This window comes from Myotis nattereri (assembly GCF_964212035.1).
Source record: "Myotis nattereri genome assembly, chromosome: 8".
NCBI lineage: Eukaryota > Metazoa > Chordata > Mammalia > Chiroptera > Vespertilionidae > Myotis > Myotis nattereri.
The window spans coordinates 18,578,616-18,598,613 of record NC_138083.1 but is presented as its reverse complement, the minus strand read 5'-3'; the positions used below and the strand labels follow the sequence as shown (position 1 = coordinate 18,598,613).

The 19,998-nt window shown below is 39.9% G+C and overlaps 1 protein-coding gene across 5 annotated transcripts in view; it reads right to left on the bottom strand.

Moving 5' to 3' along the window:
* The window catches only part of DZANK1 (double zinc ribbon and ankyrin repeat domains 1), a 62,440-nt gene that overhangs the window by 27,456 nt on the left and 14,986 nt on the right, over positions 1-19,998 (bottom strand). For all 5 annotated transcript variants that reach the window (XR_013996342.1, XM_081097443.1, XM_081097441.1 and 2 more), the window contains exons 7-10: positions 14,086-14,171; positions 7,458-7,575; positions 5,610-5,723; positions 4,026-4,118 (exon numbers count right to left, since the gene is read on the bottom strand). Coding sequence is in view for 4 of the 5 variants with exons in the window: in XM_081097443.1 (XP_080953569.1) it covers positions 4,026-4,118; positions 5,610-5,723; positions 7,458-7,575; positions 14,086-14,171 (411 nt within the window). In the remaining variant the exon portion in view is untranslated. The remainder of the gene's footprint in view (positions 1-4,025; positions 4,119-5,609; positions 5,724-7,457; positions 7,576-14,085; positions 14,172-19,998) is intronic.

The following is a 19,998-nucleotide window of genomic DNA, read 5'->3' as shown; positions in this document are numbered from 1 at the left end:
CTGTGTACACTGACCCTCAGCCCATTTCTGTGAAGTAGAGGGAGATGCCTTGGGACAAATCGAAATAGAAACCCTTTGCACACTTTTGCTTCAGACTTAAGTTTCAATTTATCCTGTTAAAAGAGGGTTTTGATAAAACTTGCCGACCTGGGTTTCTAAATATAAAGCCTTCAGATCTTTTGCTTAAATACCTCTACTATTTAAGCGAATTTTAAAAATATATGTTTTTATTGATTTTAGAGAGAGAGAGAGGGAGGAAGAGAAAAGAGAGAGAAAAATATCAATATGAGAGAAAAATATGTATTATGCCCTGGAATCGAACCGGTGACCCTTTTGGTAAATGGGACCACGATCAACCAACCCAGCCACACCAGCCAGGACAAGTGAATTTTTAAAAATATAACAATGCTTTAAAAAAAGAAAAGTAATCTTTTTTTTTTTTTAATATATTTTATTGATTTTTCACAGAGAGGAAGGGAGAGAGACAGAGAGTCAGAAACAGCGATGAGAGAGAAACATCGATCAGCTGCCTCCTGCACATCTCCCACCGGGGATATGCCTGCAACCCAGGTACATGCCCTTGACCGGAATCGAACCCGGGACCCTTCAGTCCGCAGGCCGACGCTCTATCCACTGAGCCAAACCGGTTTCGGCAAGAAAAGTAATCTTACCACATTCAAATTAATGCTGCTAAACAAAGAAAAGGCATACAGCTATCAGATTGAACATGCACTGTTCCTTTAGTGGCACTTCAATGATAAATACTCTCATTGTGACATCGAAACCCTGATATACTATTCAAATAGAAATACAACTTTGAAAACAAACTCAATTTTGTAATTGTTCATGAAATAGTTTTGTTGATAAGTGAGACCCAGAAACAACTACATTACTGACATATCAATTTATTTTACTACTTATATAAGAAGTCTAAGATGCTTGAGAAAATAAATTTTTATTTCGCAATTTACTTCAATCTATCTGTAAGATCACCCCAAGAATTCCAAAGAACTAGTTCTCTTTGTTTATGCTTTTCCAATCTCACTATTTTTCTCTCTGGTGCCTTGGAAAATTATAAAGTGAAATTTCATGATGGGAGAGTGACATACAGTCTGAAGACAAGTTAATTTAGAGAGAAATAGATATCAGTTAACAAAATCCTACCCTAAAATTGCATCTGATTTGATTTGGGAATAAGTGGGTTTTCTTATTCAATTTGTCAGCTCATTAGCATGTTTTTAGTCTCAGTTCTGAAAACACACACACACACATATTATAAAGTCATCTTTGAAAAAAACTATAGATTTTCCTTCTGGTAATGATGGTGTAAGACCATACCAAATGATTCCACACAGAAAAGAACTCTAAAATCTGCTCTTAATGCAAATAGAGGCACTTGAGAATGAACAGAAGCAGATAGACTCTTGCAGCAAGTACTTACAGGAGGGGAGGGGGTTATACAAAGTTAGTTTCCTTTTAGCCTGGTGCTAAGGACAGTCCACATAGTGCATGTAAAAAGGTAGGAAATGTACTTCTGGTTAGGAAAACCAAAAGCCTGAAGCAGAGAAATATTTGGCTACTGAAGAGGTAGGGGGCTCTCAGAAAGAAGACAGAGAAGATATCCCCAAATTCTGTGTACTCACATCTCTTACTGACCTGTGAACACACATGCACGGAACATTCAATGCAGCTCAGCTAAAGATGAAATATATAAACAAAGACCAAACTTTCTGCTCCTCTCTCTCTCTCTTTCCCAAATAAAACATATTCATTGGACTTTTAGTATCTTGAGTAATTTTAAATTGTATCTAGCATTATACATGTTAACTTGTGGTTCTTTTGGATTCTACTACTATTCTCCGATAAAAAGTGTTTGGTTTGTTATTGTTTTTGTTTGTTTGTGTTGTTTTTATTTAGCAGACAATTATACACTGAGTGGCCAGGTTATTATGACCAGCCAGATTATTATGACCACCCCATCAGTACTTCATTGACACTTCCAAAAATACTGGAATATTGAAAACTTCCTAAGCAAATACTCTCAAGGTTTTATTATTATTATTATTATTATTATTTGCATAACTAATTCACTTCATTGTACTAATGGGGTGGTCATAATAATCTGGCCGGTCATAATAATCTGGCCACTCAGTGTATATATAGATGCCTGATAATACCAAGTTTTGGTGAGGATATAGAGAAACTGGAACCTCCGTATTTTGCTGGTAGGAATGCAAAATAGTGTGGCAATTTTGGAAAAAAGTGTGGCAATATCTTATAAAATTAAACATGAACTTAGGTAGTATCCAGGAATCTTACTCCTCAGCATTTACCCAAGAGAAATGAAAACTACATCTACACAAAATTTTGAACGTTAACGTTCACAGCAGCATTATTTATAATAGCCTGACACCAGAAATGAACACAAGTGCCCATTATTTGGTTAATAGTTGTATTATATCCATTCTGTGGAATAGTACTCAATGATCAAAGTTATTAATACATACAACAACATGAATGAACCTCAAAAACATTGTGCTAAGTCAAGAAAATAAAATACAAAAGAACTACATACTTCCGTAAAAGGTAAAACCACAGTGTCAAAAGCGATTGGAATTTTCTGGGGGTAGTGATTAGTGCAGCTCAAATGAAAGGGGCATGAGAAAACTTTTTAGGGTAATGAAATTGTTGTATATCTTCATTGTGGTAGTTTAAATGATTATGTATAATTACTGACATTTATTAACCTGTATAATTAAAGTGAGTGAGTTATATTGAATATAAATTATGCCTCAATAAAAATTGTAACAAAAAGAGTTCTTTCAAATCAACTAATCTTATATTGTCAGTAATTAGACACAACCTTAAAAGACATCTTGTTCAACTCCCCTGTTAAGGGTTTAACAAGTGTCTCCTCCAAAGAGATATGTTGGAGTCCTAACCCTCAGCACTTCAGAATATGCACTTATTTGAAAATAGGATCTTTATAGAGGTAATCAAGTTAAAATGAGGTCATTATGGTGGTCAAAAGAGAAGTTTAGACACAGAGACAGACACACAGAGGCAAGAAAATGTGAAGACACACAGCGAGAAGGTGGCCATGTGGCTGAAGTGATTCGTATACCGGCCAAGGGAAGCTTGACGCTAGGAGAGAGGCATGAACAGTACTTTCCCTAGAGCTTCAGAGGAAGTGTGGTGTTGCAGACACCTTGATTTTGGACTTCTGTCCTCCAGAAATGTGAGATGATAAATTTCTGTTGTTTTAAGCCACTCAGTTTGTGGTGCTTTGTTTTAGCAACCCCAGAAAAACCAGCACATCCCCATTTGATACTAACCATATTGGCCACAGTAATCACCACCCATTTGTCCAGTTTCCCAAGGAATCTCTCTGACATGAAAACAAATCCCCCAAAGTGTCAAGTTTTTCCCTTCTAAGTGGCTAGGAAATAGCGACTTCTTTTAGTATTGTTAGGCCAGGGCAAGAGTCACCTGGAAGTAATTTTTAAAGCCTCATCTTCATCAGAAATATTTTATAACATAAAACAGATCATCTAAACTGGACCCATTAGCTCTACTTAAGTTGCATACACTCCTATTCCTTCATCTTAAACGCTCGAATTAGGCTGGTAGGAAACCCAGAAGTGGGTGCTGGCAGTGTTCTCAATTTCAAAAAATAGCATGGTACAGTTAAAGACATACCTGACTATAAGTGAAAGTGAATGGATTCATTAACCAATGGCTGCTGCCAGCCTTCCATGCAAAGTTAGTAAATAAAATGATAAGAAATTGTAGATTTTATTGAATCCCCATGAAGACTTTGAAAACAATTTTGTATTGGTAAATATATAAAGATCTCTTCACATTTGGAAACATTGCTTTCTGTTTACCATGAGAGACTTTTTTGTTGCTGTTCTCTCTCCCTCCTCCCACCTCCTTCCTGCTCTGCAGATTATATTTATTCATTATCATTAACACTGAACCTTAGCAGCCACTAAATATAGGACAGGCACATGCAATCAACCTACCTCCTTTGATGAAGGCAGGGTGCTCTCACAGGTGAGGCAGTATTTCAGGTAAGGATGATTCCCTGTGCCACAGGTGCGACAGATTACCTTCTCCTTGAAAACAGAAAATACAAAATTCGTGTTCTTCTGAGCAAAAAACTGTGCAAACAGAGGCATGAAGCCACTTTAAGAACAAGATTAAAAGTCAACATTAATTGCAATGTTCAAGTTTAAATATATGAAGTAAAAAGTTGTCTAAGTTAGCTGTAGTGCAATTTGTCTTCTAAATCCATGTTCAGGGAACACATTTCTATGTATTCCTTTTTTTTAAGTTTTTTTTTTTCTCTCTCTCTCTTTTCCTTTTTTTCCCCAGTCCCTCCATCACCCCTGATAGCTGTCCGCATGCTCTCTATGACTGTCACTATTTTGCTTGTTAGTTCATTTTGGTCATTAGATCCCACATTTTAATTATGTTAATTCTTCCTAACCATGAACACAGTATATGCTTCCACTTATTTGTATTTTCTTCAATTTTTTTCTTCAGTGTCTTATAATTTTCCAAGTACAGGTATTTTGCATCCTTAAGTTTATTCCTAGGTACTTTATTCTTTTTGAAACAATTGTGAATGGAATTTTTTTCTTAGTTTCCCTTTCTGATACTTCATTAATGATGTATAAAAAGCCAACTGATTTCTAGATATTTATTTTGTATTCTTCTACTTTCCTGAATTCATTTATCCATTCTAGAATGTTTTTGGTGGAATCTTTAGGGTTCTCTATGTACTGCATCATGTCATCTGCAAATAATGACAGTTTTACTTCCTCCTTTCCAATTTGGATGCCTTTTACTTCTTTTTCTTGTCTGATTGCTGTGGCTAGTACTGTATTGGTAAATATATAAAGTTCTCTCCACATTTAGAAACATTGCTTTCTGTTTACCATGAGAGGCTTGGTAATAAGAGTGGTGAAAGCAGATATCCCTGTCTTGTTCCTGTTCTTAAGGGAAATGCTTTTAGTTTTTGCATATTAAGTCCGATGTTGGCTGTGGGTTTGTCATAAATGGCCTTTATTATATTGAGGTATGATGCCTCTATTCCCATTTTGCTGAGAGTTTTTTGTTTGTTTTTTTGTTAATCCTCACCCGAGGATATTTTTCCATTGGTTTTTAGGGAGAGTATTAGAGGAAAAGACAGAAACATCGATGTAGAGAAACACATCGATTCGTTGCCTTTTGCACAAGCCCCAACCAGGGCCCAAGGCAGGGAGGAGCCTGCAACCAAGGTATGTGCCCTTGAACGGAATCAAACCCAGGACCCTTTGGTCTGCAGGCCGATGCTCTATCCACTGAGCTGAACCAGCTAGGACTTGCTGAGAGTTTTTATCATTAATGGCTGCTGGATATATATTCTTCTTAACATGATAGATCCTGTTGATAAGTTAAACTTTTGGACAACATGCCTTTCCAAAAATTCGAGTGGATTTTGTTCACAGATATTGGCTTATCACTTGTTAGCCAATTCCATCAACTGAAGAAAGACAATTAATTGTTCAAACATTACTTTCTATATATTTCATTCATGTTTTTACAAAATCGCATTTCATTACCTTCAAGTGGAAGCCGGCCGGTGGTTGCATCTGCAGAGCAAGAGGAGCCTCACATACCACACAGAAGGAAGTGTTCATGGGCACCATGCTTCCACATTCTGCACACAAGCCCAACTGGGCAAAGAAAGAGATCAAGTTTGTCATGGGATGCAAAAACTGAAGGTATAAGTAGATCATAGAATGTAAGGTTTAATTTGCTTTTGTAAAAACATTTTTTTAGTAATTACCTCTATTCTTATTTTTTCATATGAAGATTAAAACCATGTTTATTTTAGAAAACAGAGATATAAAAAGAAAGAAAGAAAGAAAGAAAGAGAGAAAGAAAGAAAAAACATCCTCCAGCACAATACAGTGATAAATCCTCTCTCCAAAAAAGCAATTAAAAAGTTGGTAAAATTGTTAAAAACAACCATTTCGGACTCAGAACATCAACCAAAGACAGACAACAGACTGAAAAGTACTTAAACTTCAAACAGGAACACTACAAGTCTGCGTGGTTCTTGCATGGGGCCACTCCTATCCCCGTCTGGCTTTATCGGCATGGTAGCTCCAGCAGGGCAAGGCAGGCTGTGAAAACCACAGGCTTTGTAACTATGGTGAACAGGGCTCACTTGATTTGGAGCACTTCTAAGGTTACAATCTCAGTGGCAAGCAAAGAGGGTGGGTCAGTGGCTCCACTATTTTGAGATTGTGGTTCTGTTTAGGGCAATCAATGAACCAGCAAGTAGCCAGGAATTTAACGGGTAGTTTGAGGAAGTAAGTCAACCATAGGGGAACAGTCAAGGTGTTGGTAAGGCCACGCTCTCTCTGAAGCTCTAGGGAAGGCACCATTCCACGCCTCTCTCCTAGCTTCTGGTAGCCTCAAGCTTCCCTTGGCTTGTGGACGTATCACTCCAGTCAGCTCTCCACATACCTTTAGTTGATCGGAGGCTGTGTGCATGTGCAGCATAAACCAGAGTGGGTCCACGCCACCCACTCATCTCTGTCTATACATGGAGATACAATAGAGCTCAGCGTAAAGTAAAAGCTGGGGCAGATTTGAAAACAGCCTGAAGATGGAATGCTCTACCACATACCTTTAGTTGACGGAGGCTGTGTGCATGGCCAGAAATTGTGCTCAGATACCTCGATCTAGTAAGGCTTCCACTCTCTACTGATATATCCACTTATGACCATCTTTTATCCTTAGGGTCTACCTTTTTAAAATGGTCATTTTTCACATTCATTGTCATTTCACAGATCCTTTTATTCCCCCCAAAAAACAAAAATATCAAGGAATAAAGGATGAATGTGTTTTGGTGAAGGTATTAATTTTTAGTAAGCCAACTATGTTTTCTAACTAACTGCAAATTTAGTAGTAAGATAATATAAATTATTATCAATACTTGGCTAAAACTTTTCAATTTAGATATACTAATTTATCTTTAGCCTATATAAACAGCTTCTTTGGACAAAATGATGTATTTTATGACTATATGTAGGCTTATAATTAATACATCTGATTTATTTCTAGAATATAATTCCTTATTATACCCAGATTATGGACAGAAATATCACATAAGTAGGAAATTAATATCTATCCACTTATGCATCATTGAAGCAATAAGATTTCACTCTTTTTGAGTCAGTGCTTCTACAAGGCCACACACCAAAAAAAATTTTTTTAAGTGGCATTGCAATCAAGTTTTTTCATTCCTAAGTAAGGAGTCAGACAGTAAGAGTTTAACCTGCCAGTAATATTTTCAACAAGTATTTATGTTTGTGGTTTGTGCATGCCAGGTACTATTCTACTGCTGCAAATAAAGATCAGACCCAATGAAAGAAACTTTTAAGGACTCTGCTGCTCACCTGAGCTCCTTCTGAGGGTGAGAGACGACAACCAAATACAGGTGGAACAGGAAAGCCACAATCTTGACAGAAGCGAACCAAGGGATCAGACGGGCGAAGGGCGAGGCACTGGGCACACCTACAACAGAAGAGGTTCCTGATTGGTCATGTACTGATGGGTTCACATTAAGAAGTCAGGTGAAAATCTAAAAGTGTTCAAGAATCTTTAAAAATGAAAAAAAGTAAAATACTCTCATAGGCTATGGAACAAGTTCTCTAGTCATTTTATTACAAAGTGGACTCAAACTGGAACCACTGGTACCCTTCACCTATAGGCCATCTCACTTCCTGAATGCAGCTGAAGTTAGCAGCAGCCTAGAACCCACTTCTTGTGGGGTTCTGACTTGTCCTATCACATTGGATTGGCACTAGATTTGTGAGGATAAGCCAAGGGAATTCTAGTAATGTCTACATTGCACTTTTTTAACTTTCTACCTGAGCATTGAGCCCAGTCTGTGTGACTCTCTGGGGGTCACTGTCAGTTAAGCTCTGCCTTTGTCTCCACTCACCTGGTTAGAGTTCTAAGGCCCTGCCCCAGCAATATCTATCCCAGTTTCCTGGGCAGATGTATCCCATCATTTAGCCCTCACAAACCTACCTGGGTTCTGAATATCAGCCAAAGTGAGAGCACTGACAAAATTCAGCATTCTTTTATTATTAAAAGCATTGAATAAACTAGGAACAAAAGAAAACATCCTCAACATGCTAAAGATCACATACAAACACCCCAGAGCTAACATCATACTCAGTGGTGGATGACTGAAAGCTTTCCCCCTAAGACCCACATTCACTGTTTCTATTCAACATAGTATTGGAAGTTCCATACAGAGCAATTAGGCAAGAAAAAAATAAATAAAAGGCATTCAAACTAGAAAGAAAGAAGTAAAATTATCTCTGTTCATGGATGATAGGATCTTATATGTAGAAAACCCTAGAGAGTACACCTAATAAGAAAATTTAGAAAAGTGGTAGGATAAAAAAATCAACACACAAATATCTGTTGTATTCCCATGAACAATTTGAAAAGGAAATTAAGAAAACAATTCTATTTATAATAGTATCAGAAAGAATAAAATATTTAGGAATCAATTTAACCAAGGAGGTAAAAAACTTGTACAATGAAAGCTATAAAACTTCTCAGAAAGGAATTTTAAAAACATAAATAAAAGGATAGACATCCTGTATTCATGAATCAGAAGACTTACTATTAAGATGAAAATACTAACTAAAGCAATCTATAGATTCAATGCAATCCCTATTAAATTCTCAATGACTTTTTTTGCAGAAAGAAAACTCATCCTAAATTCATATGGAATCCCAAGCACCCTCAATAGTCAATACAGTCTTTAAAAAGAACAACAAAGTTGGATGACTCACACTTCCTGATTTCAAAATTTACTACAAAGCTAACTAATACATGAAGTATTGTTCTAACAGAAGAACAAACATATGGACAAATGGAATAGAATAGAGAGCCCAGAAATACCCAGTATACCTTTGCATGTATGGTCAAATGATATTTGGTGAGGGTCTGAGCACCATTCAATGGGGAAAGGACAGTCTTTCTGACAATGGTGCTACGAAAACTGGATATCCACATGCAAAAGAATGAAATTGGAACCCCACTTACAACATATACAAAAACTAACCCAAAGTGGATCAAAGGCCTGAATGTCAGAGGTAAATCTATAAACCTCTTAGAAGAACTCATAAAGGACAAGCTTCATGACACTAGATTTGGCAATGATTTCTTAGATATGCCATCCAAAGCATAGGCAACAAAAGAAGAAATAGATGCCTGGCTGGCGAGGCTCAGTGATTGAGCGTTGACCTATGAACCAGGAAGTCACGGTTCAATTCCCAGTCAGGGTACATGCCCAGATTGCAGGCTTGACCCCCAGTGTAAGGCGTGCAGGAGTCAGCCAATCAATGATTCTCTCTCATCATTGATGTTTCTATTTCTCTCTCCTTCTCACTTCCTCTCTGAAATCAATAAAAATATTTAAAATTTTTAAATTTAACTTAAAAAAACCTTTTGTGTATCAAAGGACACTAACAAGGGAGTGAAAAGACAACCTACAAATGGGAGAAAATATTTCCAAATAATATATCTGATAAAGGATTAATGTCCAGAGTATATAAAGAACTCCTAAACTTAAAACTCAAACAACCTATTAGAAAATGCGCAAAAGACTTGAATAGACATTTCTCCCAAGAAAATATACAAATATCCAAGAAACACATGAAAAAAAGCTCAATATTACTTGCCATTCTGGAAATGTAAATCAAAACCACAATGAAATACCACTTTATACTCATTAGAATGACTATTATCAGAAAAATAAAAAATGAGTACCAGTGAGAGTCTGAAAAATTGAAACCCTTGTACATTTCTGATGAAAACGTGAAATGATGCAGCTGTTGTAGAAAACTGTTTGGAATTTCCTCAAAAAGTTAAACATAGAATTGCTACATAACCCAGAAACTCCACTCTTAGTCAAATACCCAAATGAATTGAGAGCAAGGATTCAAAACAGATACTTGTGCATCAATGTTCATAACAGCATTATTCAAATAGACAAACAGTGGAAATGATTCTATTAACAGATAAATGGATTAACAAACTGTGATATATATACACAATGAAGTATTATTTATCTTTAACTAGAGGCCCAATGAACGAACTCGTGCAAGGGGCTCTGCCCTCACAGCCCCAGCTGCCTCGTTGGCTGTCCCGCCCACTGGTCATTCCAGAAGGCCGTTCCAGAAGGTCGTTCTTCTATCTGGCCTATTTAGCATATTAGCTCTTTATTACATAGGATAAGAAATGAAATTCCGATACATCCATGATAACATGAACCTCGAAAACATTATCCTAAGTGAAATCAGACACAAAAGAACAAATGTCTGATTCCACCTACATGAGGTAAGTAGAATAGACAAAGTCATAAAATCAAAAAGTAGAACAGAGGTTACCAGAGACTGGAGAGAGGGAGTAATGAGGAGTTATTGTTTAATGGGAACGAGGTTCTGTTTAGAATGACAAAATAGTTCTGGAAATGGATAGTGAAGATGGTTGCACAACATTGTAGATGTACTTAATGCCATGAAATTTTACACTTAAAATGCTTAAAATGCTAAATTTTATTTATGTATATTTAAGCACAATAAAAAGTGTAAAGGACCACAAAAATCATTATCTATATAATAAAAGCCTAAGCGACCATTATGGCGGAATGACTAGAACGACCGGTCACTATGATGCGCATTGACCATCAGGGGCAGACGCTCAATGCAGGAACTGCCCCCTGGTGGTCAGTGTACTCCCACAGGGGGAGCACCACTCAGCCAGAAGCCAGGCTCACAGCTGGCAAGCACAGGAGCGGTGGCGGGAGCCTCTCCCACCTCCACGGCAGTGCTAAGGAGCAGCGAGCCAAGCAGCAAGGAACAGTGAGCAGGCAGGCAGTAAGGAGCAAGGGGTCCCGGACATCCCCCAAGAGGTCCCAGACTGTGAGAGGGCGCAGACCGGGCTGAGGGACCCCCTCCCCAGTGCACGACTTTCATGCAACGGGCCTCTAGTATAAAATAAAAGTAATAATGTATTATGGGTTCATAGTATTTGTAAAAGTAAAATGTATTTGTGTTTTGTGCATGCCAGGTACTAACAATAGCACAAAAGCTATTGATATTCAGTTATTGGAAATATACTGTCATAAGGTTCTTATGCTATATATTAAGTATTATAATATTACTTGAAGGTAAACTATGATAAGTTTAAAAAGTACACATACTATAAACTCTAGAGCAACCACTAAAAAAAGTTATTGCTAATAAACCAACAAAGGAGATAAAATGGAATCATAAAACATACCAATTAATCCAAAAGAAGGCAGAAAAAAAAGGCAACAAATAAAAAATAAGATAAACAGAAAACAAATAGCATGATGGCTGATTTAAATTCAAACATATCAATAAGTAAAATGAATAGGCTCTCAACATCTCAATTAAAATACAGGGATTACCATATATAATTTTTAACAAAGCAAGACCTAAAACACCAAAAGATACATGATGCAAACATCTTGAGAAAAACGGAGTGGCACCAGAACAGGCATACACAGAAATAAATCCATGCCTTTATGATCAATTAATATTTGACAAAAGAAGCAAGAAGATACAATGGGGTAAAGAGAGTCTCTTTAATAAATGGTGTTGGGCCGAAACCGGTTTGGCTCAGTGGATAGAGCGTCGGCCTGCGGACTGGGGGGTCCCGGGTTCGATTCCGGTCAAGGGCATGTGCCTGGGTTGCGGGCACATCCCCAGTGGGGGATGTGCAGGAGGCAGCTGATCCATGTTTCTCTCTCATTGATGTTTCTGGCTCTATCTCTCTCCCTTCCTCTCTGTGAAAAATCAATAAAATATATTTTAAAAAAAATAAAATAAAATAAATGGTGTTGGAAAAATTGGACAGATACATACATACAAATGAAAGTAGACCACCAACTTACACCATACACAAGAATAAACTCCAAATGGATAAAAGACTTCAATGTAACTCACGAAACCATAAAAATCCTAGAACAAAATATAGGCAGTAAAATCTCAGACATCTTTCATAGTAATATTTTTGCTGATATGTTTCCTAGGGCAAGGGAAATACAAGAAAAAAATAAACAAATGGGACTTACATAGAACTAAAAAGCTTCTGCATAGCAGAAGAAACCATCAATAAAATGAAAAGGGAACCGACAATAAGGGAGACGATATTAGCCAATGATATATCTGATAAGGGGTTAATTTCCAAACGATATAAAGAACTTATACAACTTAACACCAGGAAGGCAAACAATCCAATTAAAAGAAAAAGGGCAGGCCCTAACCGGTTTGGCTTGGTGGATAGAGCGTCGGCCTGTGGACTCAGGGGTCCCGGGTTCGATTCCGGTCAAGGGCATGTACCTTGGTTGCAGGCACATCCCCAGTGCGGGGTATGCAGGAGGCAGCCGATCGATGTTTCTCTCTCATCGATGTTTCTAGCTCTCTATCCCTCTCCCTTCCTCTCTGTAAAAAAAAAAAAGGGCAGGCCCATTGCACCCCACCCACGCGGGCCATTGGGCCCCTGGTCCCCACTATTCTCCCAGCCATTCTCACCTCCACCCCCATTCTCCATCAGGGTACCCCCTCACCGATGGCCACCCCCCTGGCTCCGCTACACTCCCCCCTTGACTTCAGCACCACTTCCCTTCAACTACACCCGCTTCCCACCCGCCCCACAAAAAAAAAAAAAAAAAAAAAGGCAAAGGATCTAACTAGACACTTCTCCAAAGAGGACACACAGATGGCCAATAAATATATGAAAAAATGTTGAATGTCACTAATCATCTGAGAGATGCAATTAAAACTACAATGAGATATCACCTCACACCTGTTAGAATGGCTACCATCAATGAGTCAACAAACAACAAAGTGCTGGTGAGGATGTGGAGAAAAGGGAACCCTGGTTGGTGGGAATGCAGACTGGTGCAGCCACTGTGGAAAATAGCATGGAGTTTTCTCAAAAAATTAAAAATAGAACTGCCTTTTGACCCTGTATCCCATTTCTGAGAATATATCCTAAGAATTCTGAAACACCAATTCAAAAGAATATATGCACTCCTGTGTTCACAGCAGCCTTATCTACAATAGCCAAGATCTGGAAACAGCATAATGCCCATCGGTAGATGAATGGATAAAAAAGTTGTGGTACATTTACACAATGGAATACTATGTGGCTGTAAAAAAGAAGGAACTCTTACCCTTTGTGACAGCATGGATGGACCTGGAGATTATTATGCTGAGTGAAATAAGCCAGTCAGAGAAAGACAAATACCATATGATCTCAGTTATATGTAGAATCTAATGAACAAAATAAACTGATGAACAAAATAGAAACAGAGGCATGGATACATGGAATAGACTGATAGCTATCAGGGGTAAGAAGGAAGGGGGTACTGGATGAAAGACGGTGAAGGGATTAGCTAAAGAATATATATGCATAACCCACAAACTACACAACAGTGGGGTGGTGACCAGGCAGGCAAAGGGGTGGGGTTGGGGGGAATGGAAACATCTATAATCGTGTCAACCATAAAAAGAAAAAAATGTTTAATACATGCAAAACATGGACAAATCTCAAAATAATTAAGCTGAGTTAAAGAAGCTGGCAAAAAAGAAAAGTACATACAGAAACATTCTAGTTACATATGGAATGAAATGCAAACTAAGCTATGGTGACAAGAAGCAGATCAACAGTTGCCTGGGGATAAGGAAAGGCACAGGAGAGAAATTTCAAAAGGGTACACACTTTTGGAGGTAATAGATTTGTTTATTTTCTTACTGTGGTGATAGTTTCAGAGTTATATTCATATGTCAATTGTACTCATTAAATAAATGCAGTTTATTGTATGCCAATTATGCCTTTAAAATCTGTAAAAATTTAATAAAACACAGTTAGGGGTAGGCAAACACCATTATGTTCCATCCTTAAATTCTTTTTGACCATAATGTGTCATAGAAGGATTTAAGAAACAGTAAAGAGAATGAGGTTACTTACTTGAGAAAGTCTGTCTCCCTTTGAATTCTCATGATCTCTGTGGCTGTCAAACTCGGATGGCCAGTTATGTGTGCAAAACTAGGGAACTAAAAGTAAGAATATAACAGAATCTTGGTAAAAGCTGTGGTATAGTAAAATTTCACTACAAATTGTAATATTTTGTCTTACATCCAGCATCCACCCTTCAAAAATCAAGATTGGGGAAGTCATAGTTAATGATTATCCCAGTACCCACCATTAAAAAATTAAAGTGCTAGTCATAATCATATATGTATATTACATTAAAAACGTAAGTTTAGGAGAACCAAGATGGCGCCATAGGTTAACGCCGGAGTTTGCTGCCTGGAACAACTACTTCAAAAGTGAAACTAAAAGACGGAACGGACATCACCCAAAACCACTGGAACGCTGGCTGAATGGAAGTCCTACAACTAGGAGGAAAGAGAAACGCATACGGACACTCAGAGGAGGCGCAGTGCTGAAGTCAAATTCTGAGGTGCGGAGTGCGCAGAGCGGGCTGGCGGCGGAGGGCGCGGTTGGCGTTTTCAATCTGGAGGGAGTCGCAGACTCTGAGCTCCAGATCTGGGCGAGTCTTTAGGGACCCAGACTCAAACGGGAGAAGCGGGACTGCCTGGTTTCGGTCAGAGCGAGTGCAGCTTTCTCTCCGAGGTTTGCAGCGGGTGCTGGGACTCAGAGAGGCAGAGCCCCTGGGGACAGGACTGAGAGCCGCCATAACTGCTCTCTCTGGCCCACCCTGTTGATCCTGTGCGACCCGCCCCGCCCAAGCCCTGCACAGAGGCATTTGCCGGATAGCCTCAGGCAAACGCCAGATTAGCACCTCCCTAGAGGACAGTTCTCTCACTGCAGACACAGTTGATTCTCACAGCCACTTGGCCTGGAGGTCAAACCCTCCCTGGAATTAGCTACAACAATCAAGATTTAACTATAAAACCACGAACAAAGACCAATAGGGGGTGCACCAAGGAAGCATAACAAAATGCGGAGACAAAGAAACAGGACAAAATTGTCAATGGAAGATATAGAGTTCAGAACCACACTTTTAAGGTCTCTCAAGAACTGTTTAGAAGCCGCCGATAAACTTAATGAGATCTACAAGAAAACTAATGAGACCCTCGATGTTATATTGGGGAACCAACTAGAAATTAAGCATACACTGACTGAAATAAAGAATATTATACAGACTCCCGACAGCAGAACAGAGGAGCGCAAGAATCAAGTCAATGATTTGAAATGCGAGGAAGCAAAAAACACCCAACCGGAAAAGCAAAATGAAAAAAGAATCCAAAAATGCGAGGATAGTGTAAGGAGCCTCTGGGACAGCTTCAGGCGTACCAACATCAGAATTATAGGGGTGCCAGAAGATGAGAGAGAGCAAGATATTGAAAACCTATTTGAAGAAATAATGACAGAAAACTTCCCTCACCTGGTGAAAGAAATGGACTTACAGGTCCAAGAAGTGCGGAGAACCCCAAACAAAAGGAATCCAAAGAGGACCACACCAAGACACATCATAATTAAAATGCCAAGAGCAAAAGATAAAGAGAGAATCTTAAAAACAGCAAGAGAAAGAAACTCAGTTACCTACAAGGGAATACCCATACGACTGTCAGCTGATTTCTCAACAGAAACTTTGCAGGCCAGAAGGGAGTGGCAAGAAATATTCAAAGTGATGAATACCAAGAACCTACAACCAAGATTACTTTATCCAGCAAAGCTATCATTCAGAATTGAAGGTCAGATAAAGAGCTTCACAGATAAGGAAAAGCTAAAGGAGTTCATCACCACCAAACCAGGACTATATGAAATGCTGAAAGGTATCCTTTAAGAAGAGGAAGAGGAAGAAAAAGGTAAAGATACAAATTATGAACAACAAATATGCATCTATCAACAAGTGAATCTAAGAATCAAGTGAATAAATAATCCGATGAACAGAATGAACTGGTGATTATAATAGAATCAGGGACATAGAAAGGGAATGGACTGACTATTCTTGGGGGGGAAAGGGGTGTGGGAGATGCGGGAAGAGACTGGACAAAAATCGTGCACCTATGGATGAGGACAGTGGGTGGGGAGTGAGGGCGGATGGTGGGGCGGGAACTGGGAGGAGGGGAGTTATGGGGGGGAAAAAGAGGAACAAATGTAATAATCTGAACAATAAAGATTTAATTAAAAAAAAAAAAACGTAAGTTTAGGCCTGGCTGGTGTGGCTCAGAGTGATTAGAGTGTGGGCCCTGCACACTGAAGGGTCGGGGTTTCAATTTTTGGTCAAGGGCATGTACCTGGCTTGCAGGTTCATCCCCAGCTCTGGTTGGGATACATGTGTGAGGCAACCAATCCATGTATCTCCCTCACATTGATGTTTCTCTCTCTCGCTCTCTTTCTCTCTCCCCAACCCCTTTTTCTCCCTCATTCTTTCTCTAAAAAAATCAATGGAAAAAATATCCTTGGGTGAGGATTAACAAAAACACAAAAAACCATAAATTTACAAGAAAAGATATCTGAATTTACCATCAGACGGACCCGGTTTCAGTATTTAAACCTAAGTTAGCTCTATTTTCTCAAAGATTATATCCCTAGGAAACTCAAAAGGACTCACCTAAAGAATAAATGCAGCAACTTTCTGCTGTTATCCACAAACATTTAACTCACTTCGACATACTTATTTAAGCATTCACTTTGTACCAGGTACTGTGCTTGATGCCAGGAGGGGGCTAGGATACATATTATAGCACATGGCCTATCCTGGGACTCAGGTGGTTTTGTGTGATCTGTATGTTCAAGTGGTAGGAGAATGGGACAGAAAGAAGTTTGGAGAAGGAACATGAAGGAAAGAAGCTAACAATTATTGAGGGTCTGATAGTAGTAAAATGTGCCTGGCCATTTTTGTAGCCATTTTCTCCTTGACACTTCACAATAAACTTATGATTTGAGTACTATTATCCTGTTTTATCTTATTCTTATAAAATTTTCTTTTGATAATTTCAAACTTACAGAAAAGTTGCAAGGATTATACAAATAACTCCTGTATAGCCAGTATAACCAACTGTTCATGTTAACATTTTGCCCAACTGCGCTCTCGCTCTCTCTCTCTCTCTCTCTCTCTCTCTCTCTCTTTCTACCATGGAGAATGAGCTGCAGTCATGATGCCCTGTCTTGAAATACTTCAGTGTGCATTTCCTATGAACAAGGATGCCCTCTTACTCAATAGAATTATCAAAACCATAAAAATTAACAGTGACATAATACTATTATCTAACCCACAGATCTTTACTTAAATTTTATTAATTGTGCCAGTAATGTCTTCACAACTATATTTTTCCTGGTGTAGGATTCAGTCTAGTATCATACTTTCATTCAGCTGTCATGTCTCTTTTGTCTCCTTTAATTTGGAATAGTTTCTCAGTCTGTCGTTTATTTTAAATATATTTTTATTGATTTCAGAGAAGAAGGGAGAGGGAGATAGAAACATCAATGATGAATCATTGATTGGCTGCCTCCTGCATGCCCCCTACTGGGGACCGAGCCTGCATCATGATGGATAAAGACAGACTGAGGCCATAGCTGCTTTGGTTCAGTAGACAGAGCAACCTGCGGACTGAAAGGTCTGGGTTTGATTCTGGTCAAGGGCACATGCTCGGGTTGTGAGCTTGATCCCTAGAAAACAGAGTGGGTGGGGAGAAGAAAGAAGCCAGGGGTTCTGGCTGAGTCACACCACAGCACTAGAAACTGGAAGTGAAGGAAAGGGCTTAACCTTGAGATAAGGACAGTTAGTCTTCTAGGCCAGTGATTCTCCAACTGGACTGATCATCAAAGTCCTCCATGGAATCCATCCAGGCTTATGAAATCAGATTATCTAGAAGAATTTCAGGAGGAATAGCTGAGAATCTATACTAATAAAAGGGTAATATGCTAATTAGGACGTCTTCTGGACATCCTTCCAGATGTCCTTACGGACAAAGCCGCAGTGGCTGCCTGAGGCTCAGGCAAGTCACAGATGGTGGCTGCCGCTGCCAGGGCAGGTCCAAGGCTCAGGCAGCCACGGTAGCCGGCAGTGGCTGCAGCAGAGGCATGATGGGGGCGTCGCCTTCTCCTGATCAGCCCGGTCGCCTCCCCCAGAGGGAGGCCAGACTGTGGCTTCCAGAGGGAGCGGGCCGAAGCCACAAGTAGGACATCCCCTGAGGGTTCCCAGACTGTGAGAAGGGGTAGGCGGGCTAAGGGACCCTCCCCCCCAGTGCACAAATTTTCATGCACCAGGCCTCTAGTCTGTATATATAAATATATATAGTTACCCCCAGGTGTTCCTGATGTTCAACCAGGTTTGGAAAACATGCTTTTTAGCCACACACTGGGGATTGAGCCTGCAACCTGAGCATATGCCCTGACTGGAAATCTAACAAGTCATAGGTCGACGCTCAACCACTGAGCCATGCCGGCTGGGCAGAAAACATGCTTTTTAATTTTATATTTGACTAGAGGCCCAGTGCATGAATTCATGCACCAGTGGCATCCCTCAGCCTGGCCTGCGGGATCAGGCCAAAACCGGCTCTCCGACATCCCCTGAGGGATCCTGGATTGTGAGAGGATGCAGGCCAGGCCAAGGGACCCCACCGGAGCATGATCAGGGCTGGGGAGGGACATGGGAGGTTGGCCAGCCAGGGAAGGACCGAGGGAGAGCTCCAGGGCATCTCGGGCCCATCTCTCTCAGTTCCGATTGGCTGGACCCCAGCAGCAAGCTAACCTACCGGTTGGAGCGTCTACCCCCTGGTGGTCAGTGCACATCATAGCGACTGGTCAATCAGTCAACTGCCTGCCTCCTAGTGGTCAGTGCACACCATAGTGAGCAGTTGAGTGGCATATCATTAGCATATTACACTTTGATTGGTTGCACAAATGATCAGACAACTGGACACTTAGCATATTAGGCTTTCATTATATAGGACTAGAGGCCCGGTGCACAAAATTCATGCACGGGGGTGAGGGGGTGGCCAAGTAGCACCTTTCAGACCTTTCTGTACTTGCTATTACTGCTGGGACCCCTCGGGGGATGTCTGACTGCCGGTTTAGGTCCAATCCCACTGTGGGATCGGGCCTAAACCGGCAGTCAGACATCCCTCTTATAATCCAGGACCGCTGGCTCCTAACTGCTTGCCTGTCTGCCTGCCTCATCACCCCTAACCGCCTCTGCCTGCCTGCCTGATCACCCCTAACCACTCACCTGCCTGCCTGATCACCCCTAACCACTCTGCCTGCCTGCCTGATCGCCCCTAACCACTCTGCCTGGCTGATTGCCCCTCGTTGCCCGCCTGCCTGCCTGATCACCCCGAACCACCTCTGCCTCGGCCCCTGCTGCAGCGGCTTCGTCTGGAAGGATGTCCAGAATGACATCCAGAAGGTCATTCAGCTGTCCAGTCTAATTAGCATATTATGCTTTTATTATTACAGATTATAAGTGTGACCAGACTTGGAATCATGGGTACATAAGAAGCAGTTTGTGGCTGTATAAAAAATGTGACTCCATATATGCTCTACCTAGGGCTCAGATTGGAGGAAGAGAGAGCAAGAACTCTTGGGTTGCATTTAGATGCCAAAATTCTAACTTGGATTTTATAAACATTGAAAAATCAAATTGCTATAACAGTAGTAGTAGATGGCCACTAGTATAAGGGCATCTTTCTTGTATTATATGGTAAAAATGTATTAATATAGCTTTTATTTCTATTATAAATCACCTCCAACTTGTTTAAATCCAATGGGCAAGTCCCTGTGCTTGTCTAATTTGAATCCCAGTAACATTTGACATAGATGACCACTGTCTTCTTCCAAAACCCTTTCTTCTCTTGGCTTTCTATGTTTGTTTGTTTTGCTTTCTTCCTACTTCTCAGGCTCTTCCTC